The sequence below is a fragment of the Caloenas nicobarica genome, chromosome 7 (assembly GCF_036013445.1).
Source record: "Caloenas nicobarica isolate bCalNic1 chromosome 7, bCalNic1.hap1, whole genome shotgun sequence".
NCBI lineage: Eukaryota > Metazoa > Chordata > Aves > Columbiformes > Columbidae > Caloenas > Caloenas nicobarica.
The window spans coordinates 23184796-23207870 of NC_088251.1; the positions used below are offsets into that span (position 1 = coordinate 23184796).

Here is a 23075-nt window from a genome sequence, read left to right on the forward strand (position 1 = left end):
GGCCGCGGCGGTGGGCAAGGGGCGGGCGCTGTCTCTAGGCGCTAAAACCACCTGGGCGGGCGGCGCACCGCTGGGCAGGAGCGGCGGGCGGCGCGGCCTCCCGTCGCCGTCAGGCGCCCGGCACAGCCGCCCGCCCCGCCGCCCCCGCCCCCCGGTGGCGGTGCGGTGGCGGTCGGCGGGGCGGGCCGGGGCTGGCGGGCGGGCCGAGGCGAGCGAAGCGCGCCGCACGCCAGCCAGCGCGAAGATGGCAGCGGAGGAGCCGCAAGCCAAGAAGCTCAAGCTGGAGCAAAAGCAACTGAGGTAACGGGCGGCGGGGCCGCGGGAGGGGCTCTTCCTCACGGAGAAGCCCCAGCGCATACCGGCGGGGGGCTGGGTGCCGCCGGTGCTGCCCCCGGTGGAGGACGAGCCACGTGCAAAGTCACAGTCACGCCGGGAGGGCCCCGGCGGGCCGGGCTGGGCGCGGGGCGGTGCGGGCGGCGGGACCGCGCTCCCCTCCCGGCGGCGCCGGGCGCACGTGGAGCCGGGCGGCGGGGCCGCCCCGCTGCCGCCCCGCTGCCGCCCCGCTGCCGCCCCGCTGCCGCCCCGCTGCCGCCCCGTTGCCGCCCCGCTGCCGCCCCTGCGCCTGCCGGCCCTGCGCTTGCCGCTCTCGCCGTCCTGGCAGCCGCCCCGCGGGTTCCGGTGCCCGGCCCCGGCGTTTACCCCGGAGCGCCGCCGGGCTGGGCGCCCCGCAGGCGGGCGGGCGGGAGCGCCGCTGCCGCGGCGCGGGAGGCGCGGGGACGGTGCCGCCCGGTGTGCGGGGCCCTCGCTGTGCTCTGGGGCCGGGGCCAGTTCGTGCAAACGCGCTTCTGAGCCCCTGGGTGGGGGATGCGATGGAACTGAACGCTGCCTGCAGCTGCTGCAGCCCGTACCTGAGATACAGCTTGAGTTTGGCACCCCGTGTTCCTCGGCTTTGAAAAATACCCTCTGAAAGCCCCGATTAATGCCTTTGAAAGGGTCTCTGTCCCTGTTAGACAGGAATTTAGTTATCCAAAAATCCTTATTAACAGAGACATTTTCTTCAGGACGCGTGGAATGTTTTTAAGTGTTTTCATATTGAAGCAATCTGTGCAATTTACTATGCTTCCTTATTTGTGTGATCACTGTATAGTATTGTGGACTGAACCCGATCTGACTGATGGCCTGCACACAAGCAAGTCATTTATTTTTTAAATATAGCAGAAAAATGCAAGATTTCTCAATGCAGGAAGCATGATCAAAATGAGTACAGAGAGTGCTAGACTGGAGCTTCTGTTGGTGCAGTTTCCGACTATTTTCTTGGGATTATTTGCATGAATATAATTGTAAGATTGATCTCCTTCTAAGTATTCGGTATATGGAGAGGATTAATGACATAAGGCTTCAAAGGTCTAAAATTACTTTGGCAATAACTAATAACTTGCTCAAATATAGCATAAAAGAGATGTACTTAATACAGATATGCGAACAGCCACTTTCGGTACTGGTGTCCTTACTGAAAGAACTAATCCTATTAAGTTTGTCAAAGTCAGGCTACTTGCTCTCTTGGCAGCTGAGTGACTTTTCAAGTCTAATAATAGTTGACAAGCTCAGTTGCAGATAGTGGAAAAGGAAAAATGTAACTGAGACCTGAAAGCAAATAAATGGCAGGCCGCAGTGTAAAGCTGTAATTAAAAAGCAACAGTTATTTTCATGGGCCTTAAAGCAAGGGGAGACAAGAAACTGGGAATTGCAATGTTTCTGTTTATAAAGCTTATTAGACAAAAGTGCATTTTTACCTGCTTCAAGCCTAAACATGAAAATTCAAAAATTTGAGAACGTTATTGAAGTACTGAGTTAAAAATGTAAAGGATGTGGAATGAAGGGCCACGGTGACATGCTCTGATAACAACTGATCAAACTGAAAATAATACTTTTGTGAGGTACGATGGATAAAACATGGGGAACGTTGTTAGGACTTGTGTACTCTAATTCTGTTTCAAGTTATTTCAGTATGAAGTGTAACCTAGACTCCAGCTGTGTTTCATAAGAAGAGAAATGCCATAATCAGCTGGTGATCAAATAAAGTTACCGTGTGCTGTGGGCCTCGGGTTGGACCTGCAAAGCAAGCGAGGTGGTTGGATTAGATTTGGCAGACCTCTGCACTTCTTTGAACATAGCGGCAAAAATGTGTTTGGCCGAGTGCTGCTGTAGGACTTTGTCCTGTGTTAAGAGCCAGTACAGAAGGTACCAGAAAGGTCAAGGTTCTTTGACTTTGTTGTATTTGTAACAAGGGTTCTGTTGTCAGTTCAAAGCACTGCTACATATGCTTGGGAGTACTGGAAACAGTTAACCTACAGATTAGAAAAGAAGTGAAAAATCACTTCAAAATTTTGGCAGATAGTAACTTCATATTTGTTATACCAGGAATTAGAGGAGAACTCCTTGTTCTCAGCCTCTAGATCTGAGGCTCTCCAGCTTCTTCAGAAGACTGTGTGTAAGGGACTCGACAAGGATGGTCTTGTACCTTATTCTCCCATACAATACAAACCTGAATCTTTCCTGTGGCTGCCACAAAAACTGTTTTAATATAAAAAATTACATAAAAAGTTAAATTCCACTCTGTAATATAAGCCATACCTTGTCAACAATAACAAACGTTTCCTTCCCCTGTATTTTTTTTTCATTATTTTCTCTGTCAAAGTGGCATCAGGAAGTTTTCATGAATACATGTTTTTTGTTTAGTCCCTTTTGATCCTTTCAGGCAAAGGAAAGCAAATATTACTCTCTCATGAGGTAGGCAAAACTGACGGGGTTCAGCTAAAGTTATTTGAAAGCAATATAGGATGGCCGGCTTTTGCCACCCAGTGAGCAGAGCACAAAGCCCGAGACCCAAAGTAGCGTTCCCAGCTCAACAATGCATTGTGCTGACATTCATCTGCTGGGCGGCAGGTTTTGCATTGTCTTTATTGATGGGTGCAAATCCCCCCTAAAACCAGCAGGCTTTAGGCAAGGCCATTAATGTGTGCTGTGTTGTTTCAGGCTTCTGACTGTGTCTCTGCTGTGCGAAATAAAATATCATTGTGTGTGTAAACTGTTCTGTTTGAACAGAAAATAGGCTTGCAAAACCGCATGTCACTGAGTGGTAGCATCAACTTACTAGAAACATCACGAGCCGTTTCTTTAAAGGAGAATTACTAAGGATTTGTGTCCTTTTATATTTGGGTTCGTTTTATCTAGGAAGCCTGTGAATACCACAACCAGACTTCTGTGAACAGACTGGTACAGTTATGAAAGAATTTGGACATCCTCTGTAGAAATGTTTGAGCTTATATGTACATGTCTGGATAGAAATATACATGTGTGCAGAAGAAAAAAATGAACAAACTTGTGAAATCTTCCACTGTGAAGTTCCTACTGCTGCATTATGGCCTTCTGGCCGCTCTGCAGCTGCTGTATTGATTGAACAGTCGTGATGTGGCTGCCTGTTTGGGCAAATCAATTTATCTACATGAAGACAATGCAAGCATTGAATTTGACAAATACTTCATACTAAAAGTACAAAGTATAGTATTCTTTTTCTTCTGCTAATATTAGACATCTCTTCAGAATAAATTCACAAACACTCTGTGGGTAACTGTTAGCAAAAGCCGTCCTTTGTCGTTATTCTTCCACTAGATTGTGACTGGAAAAAAAATTGCTAATTTCATGCATTTTAAATTTTCTTGATAAGATGGCTGTTAATTTACCTTATTCCTTCATCAGCTCTCTATAAATGAGATTCTGAATATTTTAAATTAGCTGTGACAAAGCTTTTGGTTAGAATTTAGTAAATTATTTTTTTCCTCTTTTACTATCTCCGTGGGGTGTGTTTTTTTTTTTTTTTTAATAGTTTCATCTCTCTCTCCATTTGTATTCATTTCACTTTCTGTCTTCATGGCTTATGCTTTTCTCACTTTCCAGTTTCTCATATCTGCAAATATGGGTAACTTTTTCCATGTCAGTACTCTATATGACCTCTTAGTACAAGGAAAGATCTGAGACTCTAGCACCTTTCTGTGTTTGCTCTCAGAAGAATAAAAGCAATGGACTTTTTCTTCAAATGGATGTTTAGACTCCACAAACACAAATACTTTTGAAGACACTAGCAACAGACTTTGCAAATTTTGCTTCATTTAGGACAGAACAGTGGTAACTTTCCCTTCCAAGTCATGTCGACAGAAGTATATCCAAAACCGGAATGACTTGCAGCATGGTAAATACCTCACTCTTACAGTTCACTTGTTTCCAGTGTTCAGATATGTAACCCTCAAATTACTGTTTAGATTGACATGTGTCTTCACTTGGCCTTTGATGTAATCCTGTGTGATTTCTTGCAAGCTGTGTCATATTTCCACAGTTTTGTTTTCTTGTATTGGAGAAGCTTGTTAATGGTGTTTTCATCCTTTTAGTTAAAGTAATTCCTTGCTTTATGGGAAGGAGTGTGTAACCTGAGGAAAGAGGAGGTCGTGGGAAGGCTCATGCTGCTCTGGACCACAAGCATGGCTGGGTCTCTTGCTTTCATTACCTGCAGCCCACCCAGCAGAAGAGACATACTGACGAACGACGGTAGTTTAGACATAATAGGCTTTACTAATATCCTGCAGCAAAGTATGCCTCTGACTTTGCGTGTGGCCTCCCTGAAGTCAACAGGCCTGGTCTTGTCCCTATAGCTGCTTGCGTGCTTGATCACCCGTGGGAGGGGAGTCGGTGCAAATGTGACTATTTCATCATGAATCTTGAAGTTCCTGTGAATTTTTCAGACATTTGCAAGTTCCTTCTTTTTCAGCTAATGAAACAGCTTGTGTCAAATTACTTATCTGGTTGGATCTGCTAATATTACTTGTAAACGGACAAAGAAGAGGCCTGGAAAGGGGACGTGAGTGAATGTAGAGGTAGTTGAATACGGTGTCAATGCACTTCCTGTAGAACAAGACCTTGGCTTACTCTGCTATTCCTGAGGTATATTTGATGTGGAAATGCTTGAAGAAAAACTCTGGCTTGTGGTTCAAGGCTGTGACAATGAATTTGAGTAGTTATTTACACAGGCATGGTACACAAGTATTTCACAAAATCAGTTTCAGAAGCAGGGCATGAGTTGCTATCTAAAGGTTGTTAATTAGTATTTGCTGGCAAAGTGTTGGAAAACCTTGAAAAATTAAGTTGAACTTGCATATGCAATGTGAACGCTATGTTTTCTCAACACAATGTTTTCTATTTACCTAAATTGCTTCTTAAATAATTTAAATTTATATACTAGTATTATTTATATAATAAATATATATATTTGTGTGTGTGTGTGAAGGAGAGAAGTCTTTGGGTATTACTCAGAATTCAGAAAAAGGAGAGGCTTTTTTTCCATTTTGAACTGTAATAGTTTCTGTAATGATTGTTTGACCACAGTTGAAGCTGTTCCACGCTTGAAGGATGTGGTAGCATAAAGCTACTTGCTGGCTTTATGCTACCTGGGGATTTCATTTACGGTGAAAGGTTTCTGTGGGTTTTTTTTCTTGTACATTCAGTGGTACAAAGCAGTTCTAACTGTCTCACGGGCTAGGCTATTTGACTAGAGTGAGGCAGAAAAAATAGTATAGCTGTCTGCAATACAATGACGACTTAGCAGATTTATAGACTTCCCTTTGCTTTTAGAGCTGTATGGTCTGTGAAGCTGCTTTAAAAGAAATGTGATTATGCTATGGAATTTTAAAATTTTTTAAAAATTATTTTTAATACTTTCTTAGTAGAGCCATATAGGATAAAATACATATTATTTTATGTTGAGAAACATAGCGTTCTCTCTGTAAAAAGCTTTCAAAACAAGCCCTGTTCTAGTAGAAAATACATGCAAGCTCTGCAAAATGCTGTTATTGAAAGACAATTTGTGGACTTTCTGCTTGCTGGTCCTGTTTTATAATGTCTGCTGAGGCTGTTATGTAAGAGATCATACCTCCATCTTGCAAAGGTGAAAGAGTGGTCATTTTATCTAAGATTAACTTTAGTTTCATACTTTGAATTAGTAGAGAACTTTATGTATTGTAAACTGGACAATTTATATCAAATATTTGTCGTGTAAAACATATTAGTCCAAGGCTGAGGCCTAGATTGCCTATATCATGGATGCACAAGTTACAAATGTATAAAATGTATAGTTTCATGGATTACTTCAATAAAGTGCAATTTTAAAAGTTTTCACATGCTTACCTGTTGTTGTATTAGGTAGGGGTGCAGTTCATTTTTAATTCATACCTTGCTTGGAAGTAAGCATTTTAGTAAAATCACCTGAGGAACAATTGTTCATCATGCATAGGGGAACTGATACAGTTGCTGTACAGTAACAGAAGCAGTTGAGAGAAACTGTGGCTAGACCCTGTCTGATGCTTTGTATTTTTACATGCAAAAGCTGTGAATTCCATATTTCTCTCAGGGATTTCTGAAGCCAAAACACATGTGAAGGCACAGGTCGCTGCTCCATGAAAGCAGAGCAAATTTGGAAGGTGTCAGTGAGGCTGAGCAAACTCGAGTTGGCTGCCTAGCACATATGTGCTGTGACTATGAGTCGAACTTGTGGCATAAGCATGATAAAGTTAATCTATGAATGACTGTAAGTGATGGATGACCATTTTTTCCAGGGATACCCTGGTTGCTGTTGCTCTGCCTACATGTCAGGACTTATGTAAGTTCCCTGGCAAATGACGGGAAAACCCGTAGTGGTAGGGGATGCCTCAAAGACGTCAGTAACAGTAGAACCTGTGGGTATGTGGTAATATAAGTAAGGCAACTGGGCACTTGGGAATAGTTGCAAGTTTATAAAGTGCTATTGACAAATGCTGTTGAGGTGTCATACATGCTATTTCATGAAAGGCTATTTATTTTTTTTAGAAAAACACTCTTTTGATCCTGTCTTGCTGAACTGGTAGAATGTTAGAAACATTTGATGGTACCTCGTTTGGACTCTGTAGCTTAATATTCATAATATGCAATTGTATGTTACAAATTATTATACATTTAGATCATGTTAATGTATGATATCTGCTTTCCTTTAGATATTCTTATGGGCTTGTTAAAGCCAGGCAATTGTTTATGAGGGACTCTACAACTTGATTAAAAAAAAAAAAAAAGTATGATTTTAAAATACAGTGGTGGGACCAACAAGACCAAGCTGTGTTACTACTGTTGTTATGTCTACCTGTGATGGGATTCCCCGCACCATTTTCAGTTATAAAACAGAGGTTTGGCTGTTAGGCACTGAAATTGTTAAACTGGGAATAATATATTGTTCAACATGGATCAGAGGATACAGCCATAACGTATCCAAATATAGTATTCACATTTTACTAGAGTTCAAAGTCTGCCACCAGGACATGGGGACCTGTGGTACTGTGTGTTGCAACAGTAAGGGGATGAATGTATTTACCACTCCAATTAGTTAGACTTTTCAAGACGCCTGACACGCTTTAATAACAATTTTGTAAGTGGCGATTCATTTTTGAGTGTTCAGTTTAGAGAACCTAGGAAATTTGTCCTACATCAGGTATTGAGTGTAAATATTCCTGTTACCTTCATGTAACACTATAGGTCCTTGAGCATCATGAACATCTGAAATTTCGGAATCTTCTGATGCACTCAAAAATTAGCAAATAGTTGAAAAGTTGGGCTTTAATTTTTCTGAGTACAATATTCCCATTTTGTAGATGGAGAGGAAGGGAAACTAAGGCTAATAACCACATGATTAGGAGGTTGTAAAGTTTAAATATTTAATTAGAGGTGACACAGCAGTACTTCACAACGTGAGATTCACTTTTGGCAAAAACAACCTGTTCTGACATCAGTTTCATGAATCAGTGTTTCTGGTGCTGGTAAGTTAACAAAATAAGTGCCAAATCCGCACAGGGTAGTGGTAACCGGCAGCCACATGAAGAGCAAGTGGGTAGGACAAGCAAAGACTAGGACGCTGGCTTTACTGATGCTTTTCCTTTCTGCTCCGGCAGTTGTGCTGGGATGTCAGGTGGACAAGAAGCAGGTTAGGCCACGAAGGGCTGCCCTTTTTTCCCCGCACACGGTGGCAGACAGGCCCGTATCTCATCGGTGTCCCCACTCTTGCCCTCTGGCAGGTTGGAGAGACGGAGTAACGCCCGGTACCTGCCCACCGCCGGTTTTCTGCCAGGCGCTTCAGCAGCCCGGGAGTAACAGTCTCCTGCCGGGTAGGGCGGGAGCCCGCTCCGCCCGGCCGGCCAGCCCCGGCGCGCACCGCCGGCGGGGGGCGGGCTCTGCGCCGGCCGCGGGTGCCGATGCCCGCCGGTGGCAGCGGCGGTGCCGGAGGAGGAAGCGAAAGGCTTCGCGGAGCGTCACCTGAGGCGGCGTTAAGGTCTGAGCCAGCACGCAAATAAAAAGAGTGAAAATGCGTTCTTGTCCAGTAAAAAACGCGTGTCGAGGGAGGCGTCGGTCAGCGGCCGGGAAGGACGCGCGGTCCTGGCGGGGCGGCGGGCGGAGACCGGGGCGGGAGCAGCCCCGGCCGGGGGGCGGTTGGGTCCCCTTGGGAGCGCAGCAGTTCCCATGGCCCCGTGACAGCTGAGGGACTGCGCTGCCGGGGCCTCCGCTGGCCATCTTTAGTGTGGGCAGTACGGTTACAACTCCGCACGTCTTCCGTATCTCCTTTAAACGTATCTTTTAGTTGGCACTGCCGACCGTAATTGTCTCCTCGGGCTGGGGGAGGGACGGGGCAGGAGGGTGTGGGAGGCGCGTGCTCTCTGCCCGTACCCAAGATGGCGGCCAGGGAGCCCGGGGCGCCGGCCGGGAGGCGCCGCCCGGTACCGCGAGTTTCCGAACTGGGGCGCGGGGCCGGTCGCCAGCGCCCCGGGGCCGCCGCCGCCTCCTCCCGGGGCTCCTCGCGCCCCGCAGCCGCGGAGGGCCCGGGCCCGCCCCCGCCGGCCGCACAGCCAATGGCGGCGCGCGCGGGCGGGCGGGGCGGGGCGGTGGCGCGCGGGTGGGTCAGCCGAGCCGTGGCCACCGGCTCAGTCGCGGGCGGTGCGGGAGGCGCAGCAGCCGCAGCTGCGGGCTGGCGCCGGGCGGAGAGGCGACGCCGCTGCCACCGGGGCTCCGCCGCAGGCGGCCGGGCGGGGAGCCATGCCCACCCTCAGGTAATGCCGAGCCCCGACGCGGCTCCCGCAGCTCAGCCCGGCGCCCCGGGGGAAGGGGCGGCGGGCGCTGAGGTGCTTCTGCTGGCGGGGCGGGGGCGCCCGGCGCGATATTCCGCCGGAGCTCAGCATTTCCCTCCTCTCCACCCGTGTAACTGCAGCGTGCGGGGCCGCGCGGCTGTCGTCCCTCGCTCCCCGCCGGGAGTTGGTTTCGCGGCTGCACGCCCGCCGCCCCGGGCGCGCGGAGGGGCAGCCGCGCCGCTTCCCTGGGGCCCCCCAGCCCGGCGGGGCCGCCCGGCGGTCACCCGCGTCCCGGCCGCGCGGGCTGTATTGCTGGCGGGCAGGTGGGCGCGCGCCGGCCTCGCCAACGGTCGCCCCGGCGCGGGGCTCGCGGCGGCGCCGCGCGACGCCCCGCTCCTCAGCGGCTTGCGGGTCCGGCCAGCCCTGGCGCGGCCGCCCGCCCTGCCCCGGCTGAGCCGGGCTCCCGGGGCCGAACCGCGGGGCGGTGGCCGGGGCACGGCCGAGGCTTTCGTGCGGCGTCGCGCTGCGGCGGTGCCGCTGTCAAAGGTAGCGCCTGAGCGCGGGCGGCCGCCCTCCGTGGCGGGGGGCCGTCCCGCCCGTGGGGTGGGCGGACGGATGTGGTGGGGCTCGGGCAGCCGGCTTTGAACCTTGGAGCATCGCTGTAGCGTGCCTTGACTAGAACTTAATTTTAAATGAATCTCCAATAATGAGAAGCAGGGTGGTAATATCAGGCTAGGCTCTTAGCGGTGGTGTCAGTTTATCAGCCATAACTGAAGAATGGCAAACCTGTAACTTAATATTCAGTGAAAATAATTATTATGGTCACTTTTGCTTCTTAATACACTTCATCTCAAGACGGGGGATATTGTGAACTGGTAACCTTAGCTATTCTTATCGGTTCTTCAGTTGCTGAAGAAATGCCTAAAATTACGAGTTCAGTGATCATTCCAGGCAACTCTCCCGTCTCCTTTCTCCACCCTCAAAACTCAGTGTATTGGATTTCACACTGTTTCTGACCGAGGAGTACAGACGGTAGCTCTTTGAAATTGTAGTAGTATCTCACTATTGGAGCTTGTGGAGTTAGCGCCCAAGGAGCTGGGTAGTGGTGGAACAGCTTTTTTTTTCTGCGGCAGCCTTGCTTATGTAAGGCCAAGGCTGTTAGGCTTGACTTCCAAGTTGGAACCTGTGAATGTGTCACTCTAGAAGACTACGAAAATTGTTCCATAATGAATGAAATCTTCACTGAAGATACTCCTCTAAGTCAGTATGTAAACATTTATCTCCTTAGCCAAATATTGCCTTTACTTAAGACCTACACAAGGAAAGCAATGTGAGCAGTCCTACAGGCTACATACATGTTTAAAGTCTATATGCGAAAGTGATTTGCTGATGAGTGATGCAAGGGAAATTGTCTGAACTCTGGAATCATGGAACAGTGGTTCTGAGGTACTTTGAATGTCAGAGAAGTTACGGTTAATAGTAAATGTCACCTTATTCACTTTTATGTTGTGTAGGTAAGTGGAATGAGAGAAGGATGTTCTTAGTTGAGAGCTTATAGCTATCCAAATGCTATGAATCTAGTACTGTTGTTTTGTTGTTTTAATGACGTTTAAATGATTTTTGTTAAATTCAAGTCTTGTATTATATGGGGTTGAACTATGTTCATTTGTGACTGAAATTGATATGCTGAGAATAGGCTTAGAACATGCTTTGTTTGGCCTTACTTTTAAGGGCATAGTCAAACCCTATAGAAGTACTAACATTTTAGATGTTGTGAAACCATATCTTATATTTGTAAGTGGAAGACTAGGCATACAGCAGGCTGTCATGCAGTCAGGACACCCAAATGTCCCAATCATGTTTTATTAAGGCTTTCTCATTGTAAAATGTCTTCACATAAGAACGTAATACTAAGTGTACACTACAGCTGTACAGCAGTGTGAGGCTGTTACAGAGGCATAAAAAAAGATGAAATCTTGCCTTCCTTTATTGTTAGTTACTATTACATAGATGAGAAAAATTTGCAGCAATGAACGGGAAAAAACATGAACTTTTTTTAAAGAAATATTTGGAATTTTCTTTTTAGCAAGACATTCCAGTATACAAAGGCTCAAAATAGTCCTCTGTCTCTGTGCCAGTAACTAATCATATACTTTCTCTGGTATTTTGATGTTGCTCTTCCACTGAAGTGCACAGCAGCACGGGATGATAACAATATTCTGTGACAGGTATAATACTGCTAATGTTCCAACTTGAAACAGGATTGTACTTCTAAAAATGAATGCAACAGTAGAGCATTAGTAATCGTGATGTTGGACACAGCTTTCCAGATCATTCAGTTATGATTAATTTTGTTGACTTTTTAAAAATGATTGAAGGGGGAGCTCAGTACTGATGTGTGGGTTTTGTGATGTTTTGTGTTTGTACTGTGGGGTTTTGTTTGTTTGTTTTTGTGTGTGTGTTTTGTTTTACTTCCATCCAGTTTGGTTTCACTTCATTACTTTTGCAACTTATGATGAAAGTAATACATGAAACACTGGCTATTTGTGAAAAGTCAGTCATCCTGGCAATCTCAAAAAAATGCTATCATTAGTAGCTGAGGATTTATTTATATTTCATGAATTACATTGCTTGAACTTATAATTACAACTCACTCTTCATCTAGTCCAAAGTTAAATGACAAACTCCTAAAATATATTGCTTGTTGTCAAGAGTTTAGGATGCAAATGTGGTGTACCTCAAGCTTTCTGTAAAGTAAGTTGTTGTAAAGTAGATGCTGTATTTCCTGTAGTTTTGCCTGCTAGATGAACAGTGTTTTTCAGCATCCAAACAAGTTTTAGATTTGTATGAACACCTTATCCTTAGAGTTCAAAAAGTATATATTCTGCTCATATATATGTTCTCTGTACGTGTATGCATATATATATATACACTCACGCACTGACTGTGTATAGTCAATTGTATGCCCTTTATTTGTGCAGGTGTTGTCACTTGTTCCTGGCAGAGCTGAGCCGAATGTTCTTTTGCAATAGGTTAGTCAAGTTAAGCAAGAATATCCTTCTCAAATGATTAGATACCTGTACTCTTCTGGAAGAGAAGAGACTGGAGAGAGTTGAAGAGGCTGTGGAGCACATAAGTGTTTGTTCTGTGTCTGCAGAGGCATATTTCCCAGATAAATTATGTGTTATGAAATCTCACATGTCAGGAAACTATTGCTGCTGCTGCCTATTGCAGGTCTTTTACGTCTAGTCGGCTGGAAATAATTCATGAAGTTTTAATTGATGCAGGTGTCCAGTGTGACTGAACAGCAAACGTAAGGCCAGTAAGGTTCACATGTACTGCTGAAAGTGTTAAACTTCATGAGACTGTAACAGTTTAATATCTTGGTTACTTTCTCCCAAGACTTGTAAATTTAGCATTCTCCAGGATCCTAAACATTATGTTTGATTTTATGCTTTTACAATATGTGGCTTTATGCAGTGTGTATATATAGAAAAATTTACATTTTTACAGAGGAGCAAACTGAGTGCTATACCTCATGTTGTGCCACAAAAAGGCACAGTAGTGTAACAGTGCAGATACTTTGCAGCCCCTCAAGAAGGGAAGGGTGATTTGCACTGGCTGAAATGTAGCCAGTGTTGGGTTAATCAGGTTGAACGTGCTAAGGATTTACACAGCCAAGTCTTCAGTGGTAGAAATACGGGACTTTACAGGTTGTGGTTCACAAATCTTACATTAGGAAACACTGATCACAGCAGTGATCTTAAATGTCTGCTTAGACTTGTTGAATTTTTAAAATTCGTGACTTGGGAAGAGATTGTTTAAACTCTTGAAGTTTTGCCCAAAAAGGTATCTTTACCAAACAGTGTCAGTTAAGGAATGACAAAACTACAGTCTTCAGTACAAATGAAGTGTATGGATTTTTCTCCTTTTTGCCAATGGAATGTTAATATCTAGTTTTAAGCCTGGAAGTTCTAGTACCTTGGGACTTAGTTAATTCAAGCATCTAGCTGAAACAATTGAAAATGTAGAAATACATGTTAATCATAGACACAAGGCTAGCTGTTACTATATATTAGCTCACGTATTTAGATTATTTGCAAAAAATAAGTTATGTTATAACCCGTATACCTCTTTTCTTCATAGAAATTTAACAGTTAATGTGCTCAAAAGTTTTATGTGTTTGAAAAGCTGTCAGGTTCTGCTATCTTATATTTGGTTGTGAGAAACAACTATGCTGAAGTTGGGGAGAGTTTGCCCAGAAGCTTCAGGGGGATGTTTCTTAACATACATTTACTAGTCTAGTGATAGCTACCTTGGCTTTTAAAACTTTCCATCCCAGATGGCACCCTACTACACAACCTCTGGAATACTTGAACAGGGATGATTATAAATACTGTAGGAGAAGGAAGGCTTGGGGATGGAACAGGACGTGTATGTGATATAGAGAGCTGCCCGGATTAAATGGCACTGAAAATGCTGGTTTCTGCTGCTGCTGACAAATCAGGAGTTTGTATGCACGTTATTAGTTTTAACAGAGCTTCTGTGGATGTTAAACCAGTACAAAGTTGCTCTCATACTGCTTTAAGTATATTGGCTGATATGCTCTGCATCCCACAGCTTGTTAAATGGTAGCTTCTATTTTGCTTTTCTATTGAACAAGGTAACTTCTTCATAGGTAGTGACCTCAAAATGTCAGCTGCATTTCAGAGAGTTTTTGAAGTACAGCTGCTGTTTTCTAACATACCAGACTCTTTAAGTACTGATTCTTGTCTTCCATCTAAGTTATCCATGATAGGCATTTTTTTCTTAAGTGCAGGTATAAAATTATTGATACATAGAATTTCACAGAATATGAGAATAAGCTAAACATCAAGCACAGGAGCATACAGTTTGGTACAAATCTGCATTCAGCACTTTTAGAATTCTGACTTGTTTGTTAATTGTCCTGCAATACTACCGATGGAATATTTAGTTTTTAAAATTGAGAGAATGTCATGTCTTGGGGGCATAACGTCAATCCCCTTGCTTCTTAACTGTCATCTGTCTCTTTTCCTTCTCTTCTAGCTAGATACAGTTATGCTATTTAGAAGAATCAATACTACTTTTGACACTGACAAAAGTATTTTACTAAGCAGTTGTTACCCATCTCATTTAAGAGTGAGCTGGATTTCTGGCTCTGTCTTCATAGAGCAGCATCTTCCACACTTCACTTACAGTGAAATGGGCTGTAAAGGCCTGTCTTTAAAGCTACAACAAAAAAATAGGATACTTAAAGCATCGTTTGCAGTGTCTCAATATCAAGATAAACTTTGGATCCAACTGTAGTGTTCCAGTAGTGCTTTTTGGGGAATGGAGAGATAGGGAATATGCTTTCTCTGCAAATGCTTGATAGAGACATAGTGAAGAGGGAGGTGGATTTGGTGGTGGCACTGAAGCTGCCTTGGGTGTCTAGAGGGAGGGCTTGCCTTGCCAGCTGGAGGCAGCAGGTGTTAGCTTAGCAAAGAATGTGATGGGTTTGGATGTAGTTTTAGGCAGCCTTTGAGAACAGCTGCATTCAATCCTACTTGACACTAGGCTAGATATCTAATCCTTTGGTATTACTGCATTATCACCCAAGTACTGGTATTCAGGAAAATGTAACACACGGTTTCTGAATGAATCTAAAAAAGTTAAAGCCAGCACTTTCAGCTGTTTGCAGTATCTCCATCTTGTTTTTTATGTGGCAGAAGTCATGGTAATGAATTTCAAATTGATTAAAAAGTACATGCATTCTCATCAGTAGACAGCTATGCTGTTTAAGATGGCTGACAATGCAGAATCCATAGTCTCTTAACTTCAGTTTATTAAAACAGTCTTAAATTGTTAATTACTGATTAGTAGCAGAGTAGACTTAGCATAGCAACTAAGTCTGTTCAGTGAAATTCTTACAATCTGGTCTGATGCTCTCCATGTCTAAAATCTGGTATTACAACCTGAATGCAATCCTTTAAAACTCCAGAATGTGGCATGCAGCTCTAAATCTTTATCTGAATGAAGGATAGGTTAATACACCTTCATATATTCCTGAGTTTTTGCAGTCTGTATATTGATCAGAGAGTATTGTAGGATGATATATTGTTGATCGCTTACAGTCTGGATATTGATCAAAGATTATTGTAGGATGATACTTCACTCAGATTTCACACTGTCTATATGCCTGGTCTCTATGTGACTACTGAGCTGGGCAAAATGTGTATCTTTTTGTTCCCTAGCTGTATTCAAGAAAAAAAATTCTATCTAATTAAAAAAAATGTCTTCAGTGTATTATACTAGGAACAATACACTAATGCTAAGCTAACTTGAAATAACTGATTTTCTTACAGTGAAAATGTCCTGTTTGGAATGGGAAATCCTCTGCTTGATATCTGTGCAGTTGTGGACAAGGACTTCCTTGACAAGTAAGTTGTGGGTTTTTTTGTTTGTTTGTGTGTGGGTTTTTTTTTTTTTTAATGTCAGTCTTGTTTCCAGAATGATGCTTATAAATAAATGCAGGACTATGTGCTTGTGAATTGCTAAGTTTGCACTGATCTCTGTGGGATTCTGGCCTTATGCTGAAAGATGGCAACATTATATCAGTCATTTGGTTGTTCTAGCTATATGAAGCTGTGGTGGTGGTGTCAGTGAAAAACTTCATTGTTTTCTTATGGTTTTGGTATTTATTGTTTTCTACAATCATTCTAGTCTCTTCATGCTGTCTTTGCTAGCCTTTAATTGGAAGCAATCATCAATGTCAGTAACGTGTAGGTAGCTCCTATATGAATATTTGTGTGCTACTTTTGATGTGCTATTACAAACGGTGCTCTTTTCTTTCTTCAGTGATGACTTTGGGGCAAATAAGCTGTTTCTGCAACACACCATGAAAAGCTGTGCAAGTGTACTTTTTTAATATTCCAATTTATCAGTCAAGAACAGGACTGCTTCTTATCGTGTCGTCTGTTATCTTGCCTTAAGCATAGTTGTTATGCTACCGTCCGTATAAGCATATCACTGAATTGTGGTTTGTGTATTGCTGGTGATGTTAAGCTTCCTCGTTCTCTATCAGCTTAGAGATGTGACTTTTCAAGATGTGTAAAATATAGTTATCGCTTTGTTTCTCTTGTTTTCAAGTGTTCGGTAAGTTGATTTCATCTTTTAGGGTGCTCACAATTATTTGTTTAATTTTTAAAGTGTTAATTTTTTTGCCTCTAGTAGTTCTTTTAGTTATTAATTGGAATATTGGTTCAAGAATAAATGTCACATCAATAAAGAACAGGTGCAGAGTTTTTATTTGTGAATGTGTACTGTCAGCCACAAATCTTTTGTTCTGAAGTTTTTAATAATAACAATAACTTGTTTTGCAATGGCTATTTTATCACTCAAGTTTTATCTAAGGGTGCGTTAGGTGAGGGCCTGAATATGTAAGCTGGAGGCAAAAGACAAGAATGTAATGGAGTGTATCAGTCTCAAAAACATCTGGAACTTTGAACACTCAAGGCATAGACTTGATTTTTGAAAAAGTAAATTATTCTGATGTAATTCTCTGACTTCTGTTTCTACTGAAATAACTTGAAAAACCAATCTCTGAACAACAGTAATGCCCCTGACACCAACCTAAGAATGCTCCCCCAACTAATCCTTTTAAATTGGTGTCATAAAAGAGGTGGTTGTATCTATATTGCAGCAGTGAAATCCTGCAAGTGTGTGTTGTGCTTTTCACTGGACCTGATATGCTCTGCAGAATTTAAGTTAAAAAATAGAAGTCTTATGTACTTAGAGTCCTGTCAGACAAGTTAAATTATCTCCTGGAACAGCATATGCTCTGTGAGCATTTCTTTACTGCTAGAATGCCTTTGTGTCGTATTGCATTATTTAAAGCAATAAGCAGTCTTGCAACAACAGTTTCATGTGGAAGCTGCTGATAATCACAGAATGTTAGGGATTGGAAGGGACCTCGAAAGATCATCTAGTCCAATCCCCCTGCCAGAGCAGGAACACCCAGATGAGGTTACACAGGAATGTGTCCAGGCAGGTTCTGAATGTCTCCAGAGGAGGAGACTCCACAACCTCCCTGGGCAGCCTGTTCCGGTGTTCTGTCACCCTCACTGTGAAGAAGTTTCTTCTCAAATTTAAGTGGAATCTCCTGTGTTCCAGTTTGTACCCATTGCCACTTGTCCTATCATTGGTTGTCACCGAGAAGGGCCTGGCTCCATCCTTGTGACACTCACCCTTTACATATTTATAAATATTAATGAGGTCACCCTTCAGTCTCCTCTTCTCCAAACTAAAGAGCCCCAGCACCCTCAGCCTTTCCTCATATGGGAGATGCTCCACTCCCTTAATCATCTTTGTTGCCCTGCGCTGGACTCTCTCCAGCAGTTCCCTGTCCTTCTTGAACTGAGGGGCCCAGAACTGGACACAATATTCCAGATGTGGTCTCACCAGGGCAGAGTAGAGGGGGAGGAGAACCTCTCTGGACCTGCTAACCGCTCCCCTTCTAATACACCCCAGGATGCCATTGGCCTTCTTGGCCACAAGGGCCCAGTGCTGGCTCATGGTCATCCTGCTGTCCACCAGGATGGACAGGTCCCTTTCCCCTACACTGCTCTCTAACAGGTCGTTCCCCAACCTATACTGGAACCTGGGGTTGTTCCTGCCCAGACGCAAGATTCTGCACTTTCCCTTGTTACATTTCATTAAATTTTTCCCTGCCCAACTCTCCAGCCTGTCCAGGTCTCGCTGGATGGCAGCACAGCCTTCTGGCGTGTCAGCCACTCCTCCCAGCTTGGTGTCATCAGCAAACTTGCTGATAGTACACTCAATTCCCTCATCGAAGTCATTGATGAATATATTGAATAGTACTGTGATAACTCTGTTAATAACAAGAAAACTGAAAAGCTTGTCTACCTTCTTCGCATGTCCCTGATTTTATTTCTAGTTCCCTATTTTTAAGTTTGTGCATAGTAGTGCATTTAACAAATGGACAAACATGTTTCTACTCTAAGTCCAAATACATTTTGCAATACTTTCTGGAATGGGAATTGAATCCTACACTTCCTCAGCTTGTGAAGTAACTCTGGAGCCCGTGTCTCACCTCTTCAACTGCATGGCCATGTTTAATGGGCCCATCAGGCCAGCTGGACTCTGACTTGAGAAGATAGATTAGTAAAATGCGGAAAGAGTTTAGGAAAAACCCTTAAGAATTTGATACATTTAACTTTTTCACTGTTTCCGTTAGTTCATCCTACTCTCTTGTATAACTGATTTTAAGAGTAAATACCTTTGTTCAGAATCAATGACTTGATATTGCAAGTTTAATCAACATATATTGTCAATGAAATTAGAGTATTAAAATGAGTCCTGTAACTAGATTAGTTTTGTAACTTCTGTTAAGAAAATGCAAATGGAAACAGCATAAGAGTGTGTAGAAAGTCTCAAGCGGTCCTTTTAACAATATTTAAATAGCCTACTATCCATGTTATAAATAAAGGTGAAAATAAATGCAGTCCTAGCCCTTGGTGGATTTGAACCAGCTTGGTGCCATGTAATACTGGTTTGAAGAAATGAGCAGTATTGGAGGGTTGGGTGGGTATTTTTGGCTTGTGTTGTTAGCACGGCCCTGTCACCTTTCTTTCAATGTGGATTTTGGTTTAATCTGGGCTCTGAAGTATTTTGCTGTCTTGACAAGTTTTGGAAAGCTTTAAGCCTTTCTTAGACTATATCTAGGAGAGGTGGTGTTAATTTATATCACAACAGAACTTCACTGTGTCTGAGCTTTTCAGGCCATATCAGCAGTCTGGCATTACCTGGGCCGGAGAACCTTTGGCCTCTGTCAGGTAGTTATGTTTTCTGGGTCTCATGTCTTAATGTCTTCAGGGAGGCAATCTGTAAAAGTGTTAGCAGTGTTGATGGCACTGTTAAAAGCTGGCGATACCCAAATTCACCTCAGTTTCTGTTCACAAAGCTGGAGAGCATTCTTGAAGTAAACATAATCCATTCTATGTCCTTGGCTTTTCTGAGTATATGCATGAAAGAAATATCAGATTTTTTTTTTTTTTGCGGGGTGGGGCTGGGGTCTCCTTTTAATTTGCATTAACTGCATAACCTAACAATATTTATTTTTGTTTAATTTTTCTGGGATATAGATACTTGCTCAAAGAGCAGCTTGTTATGGGTGGGAGAGGAAAGAATAGGAAAAGGATTGATGTTCTGTGGGTGCACTGCTAACTATAGCTATGCTAATCTGAAAGTAACTTTGCTAATAGGTATTCATTAAAGCTTTTTGTGTACTTTTTTTCTACCTGTGACATTTAACAGGAATGATTCCTTTACCTACTGAATCTGTAACAGGCATTTAAGAATAACTTAATCTACACTACATTTAAGAATAACTTAATCTACACTACATGTATTAAACTCTAATAAAGCAGGTAAAGAAATTCTGATCAACATGGCAATGATATGTTAAGACTCCATAGAAATTCAGTACTGCTGACTCCTGTAAATACTCCAGTGTCCTGCTGTTAAAAGTTAGGAGGTGACATCTGTTTCATAGGTCCCCCTAGAGCACTCTGTTTTGCAATGATTTAGTTTTTGACATTTATCTAACTATAGTTAATTTTTAGGCTGTAGAGATTCGGTCATTCCTGGTCACCTCAAGTGCACATCCAGCAGTTGAGAAGTGTGTATTCACTGAATGGACAAATCTTGTCTTGCTGTTGTCAAACATTTGGGTCTATGACTGCATGAATTGAGGAGATAGAATTATTATTGTCAAATTCATGTTGACACAATTATTATGCTAGTCTTGGAACTTCTAAATATGTGAAAACCTTGTATCTTCCTTAGTTAGCCAGTGGGAGGGTGAGGAAAATACAGACAGCATCTGTGTAAGCACGTAAATGTCTTCCAGCCCATGCTCTTAAAAAGGAATGGAGATATAGCGGAAATTATATGTCCTATTTCTCATATCAGGGTTAAGGGTGCTTATTGCTTTATTTCACTCTATTTTCTGGGCTCTTGACCAGAGCCATGATCTCATAAAGTGAATTATGTTTAGTAGTTTGGATGCCAAATTCCATTACATTTGGCTTCTCCAGACTGATTATTCAATCAGCATCATTGTCCAGGATTACAAGTTGCTATTTTATTTTCTCATCTGTTGTCAAATCAGCCAAGTCTTTTTCTTCTTGTGTGGTTTGTTTTGACTTTCTTTTTTTCTCCTTAAAATCGGGGTCTGTGGAAATCTTTGCACAAGTTCATTGAAGGTGCTTGGTAAAGATCTGTAGGTTTTTTATAGCCTTCACGTATCATCTGTTCCTTAGTTCTCTTCCCTGCCTTCTCTGTGACACTGTTGTACATACGAACTATATGTAAACCAAGAAATTGATTTGTACTTTTCTCTTCACTGGAAAAACAGATTTGAAGAAATATGAGAAGAAGAATGAATGAGGTCTTCAAAGTGTGTTTGTGTCTTGGGGTGGTGGTAGTGGTTAATATATGAAAAAAGGATATTATCACACTGAAGGAAGAAATGCTGTAATTTTGATCTGTAATTTCACAAGTAGGGGTATGGTTCTCCTGCAGTGTGCTGCCAACTTCTCTGCAGCATTGGGTCATTACCGAAGATCCCAAGATGCTTGGTCATTCTCTACCTTTCCTTACTGCAGAGTACTGTTGGAAGGTGATGGATTGGTTAAGTGCAAACCTTACTAATAGGGCAATGTTGACATCTCATATACTAAACTTTCTTGTCTGAGACTGTTTTAGTGTTTGCTGTGATGGAAGTGTACATATTTCATCATTTTTATACTCATGTGAGACTTTGGATTATAAATTAGGAAAAGGCTTGAGAAGCAGCTGAAATGAAAAACATCATCTCACATTAAATTTAGGTTGATCTGTATAGCTGTGGCTTTAGCCATTCTGCCATGTGTTATTCTCAACATTTTCAGTTTGTTACCTTTGCTCATGTCTAACAGAAGCCTTTGTAACTTCCATAGCAGAAAAATCAAAACACTGCTCATGCAGTTAGCTCTCATAAAGTGGCTGAGAGTCTAAATAGCTTTTACACAATCAGAAGTGGTTCTTTGTCTCTTTACAAAACTCAGATTTCAACACAGTCTTAAGGCTTCAATGCAAAACAAGCTCTTCCTCAAAAACACGTGATGGAGTGAGCCTCGAGACTGAGAAGGGTGAGTGATGATTCTGTACTAGGAGGCTGCAGGATCAAAGAATGCACAAGCTACAGATACGGACTTTGTTGCCAGATTTAAGGGGGAGAAAAAAAACCCCCAGACTTCTAGCTTTTTCATTTTCACTAATGTCTTTACTTGTATGCTTCATCAACCCTCTTGAAGAGGTTAATGGGGTTTTGTATTTCTTTGAGGTGAGGATTGTGTTACCTGTCTGTACAGTGCTGAATGTATAGAAAGTACATAGTAATAACTTTAAAACTTGTTGTCCCTGAAAATTTACCCCTTTTTTGAGAGAGTTTGCTATATAATTTTCCACTGTTTCAATAATTCTTGTGAAACATCACTGGTAAAAGTATCTGTTGTGTTGGCTCATTTGGCCAAGAAGCTGAACAGCTGAAGGTTCTTTATATTACCTTGTGTTTTAAGTTGTAGTTGTAGAAGTCAATTTAGCTTATCTCAGGGTCTGAACATAGAACATTGTTGAAACTGTTAAGCCAAATTGCATCACCTGACTGCTGGTAAATTATATAAAACTTAAGTATTTGTTTGCAAAAACTTAGGGTAATGATGGCTGTCTTAAAAATATCCTCTCAGTACTAATGTGCCTATAAATTTGGTAGCATTCCTGACAACATAATTAGAGCTTTCTACAAGCCTGATAGCTTCTCCTAGTACATTTAGTTAAATGTTTAGTTTAAATGAGTGGAAGATTTTTAGTTAAGATTCATTTGGAAAAGGCTATTCAAAAAATCTGCCCTATGCAAGGAGTAAGTTCTAGATGAGGAGCTGTGATGTTTTTGGGGTGTACTGAGCTTGAGCAATGATTACAGAAAAGCTTGTTAACTCCTTATTTACCTCTAAAATAGTACATAACGTGTTCATGAATAGGAAATATTCCACTCCTTGTTCTCTCTTCTCTCTATTGTATTTTCTCACTTTGTCAAATAATTGCTTAGTAATAAACTGCAAGTCATAACTTCTTTTTTTTTTAAGTTTTCCATTTCTTCAGAGAACCTGCTAATTTAATACATGTACATAGAACATGTCTAGTTCTTGGATTGTTTTGTTTAGAATAACCTTGAAACACATCACACACAGCTTATCTGTATTTTTCAATTCACTCCCAAGTAAAAATTTGTTTCACAAAACTTTTGGAGTTGTATTACAAGGGAGATTATGAAATACTGGTTTCCATTTGCCTGTTCAATGCAAACAAAGGACTTTAGGTGAATGAACTCTATGAATTAAGTGTCTCTGTTTTTAACTAGGCAACAATATTAAATGAAAAGACAGAAAAGTCAAGTTAAAAATTAACAATTATTTGTGAAATTCTCAGGTTTTTTAGATGAAATTGATTTGTCATCTCTTAGAAAAGACAACTTTTTAATTATAGCATTTTTAAGTGGTTGGAATACCTTCAGCTTTTTAACAACCTAAGATTTTGAAAAAATTGATATTTAAGTAAATTCTAATGCTCATTACTCTTGTTTGGTTTTGCTTCATTCAGGTCAGGCAATTTGCAGTCTCAATAGCTTTTCTTCCCAAGTTAGGTGTATCAAGATGAGAGGAATTCTGTCCTTCCCTTGAAATGAAATACTAATTTTAAACTTTTTTTTAGTTACTTGCTATTTCATCAGGCTATTCCTGAACTATGTGCAGGTAGCACATCAGT

At 42.3% G+C, this 23075-nt stretch overlaps 1 protein-coding gene across 3 annotated transcripts in view; it reads left to right on the forward strand.

Annotated features, from left to right (window-relative positions):
• The first annotated feature begins 91 nt into the window (after nucleotides 1-91).
• The window catches only part of ADK (adenosine kinase), a 286143-nt gene continuing 263159 nt past the window's right edge, over nucleotides 92-23075 (forward strand). Inside the window, exons 1-2 of one of the 3 annotated variants that reach the window (XM_065639242.1) lie at nucleotides 92-300; nucleotides 15554-15628. In XM_065639242.1, the coding sequence (XP_065495314.1) occupies nucleotides 245-300; nucleotides 15554-15628 (131 nt within the window). In that variant the 5' untranslated portion in view covers nucleotides 92-244. Of the gene's footprint in view, nucleotides 301-8314; nucleotides 8399-9086; nucleotides 9171-15553; nucleotides 15629-23075 lie in introns of those variants that run through there. The other 2 variants (XM_065639241.1, XM_065639243.1) reach the window with 2 other exon arrangements.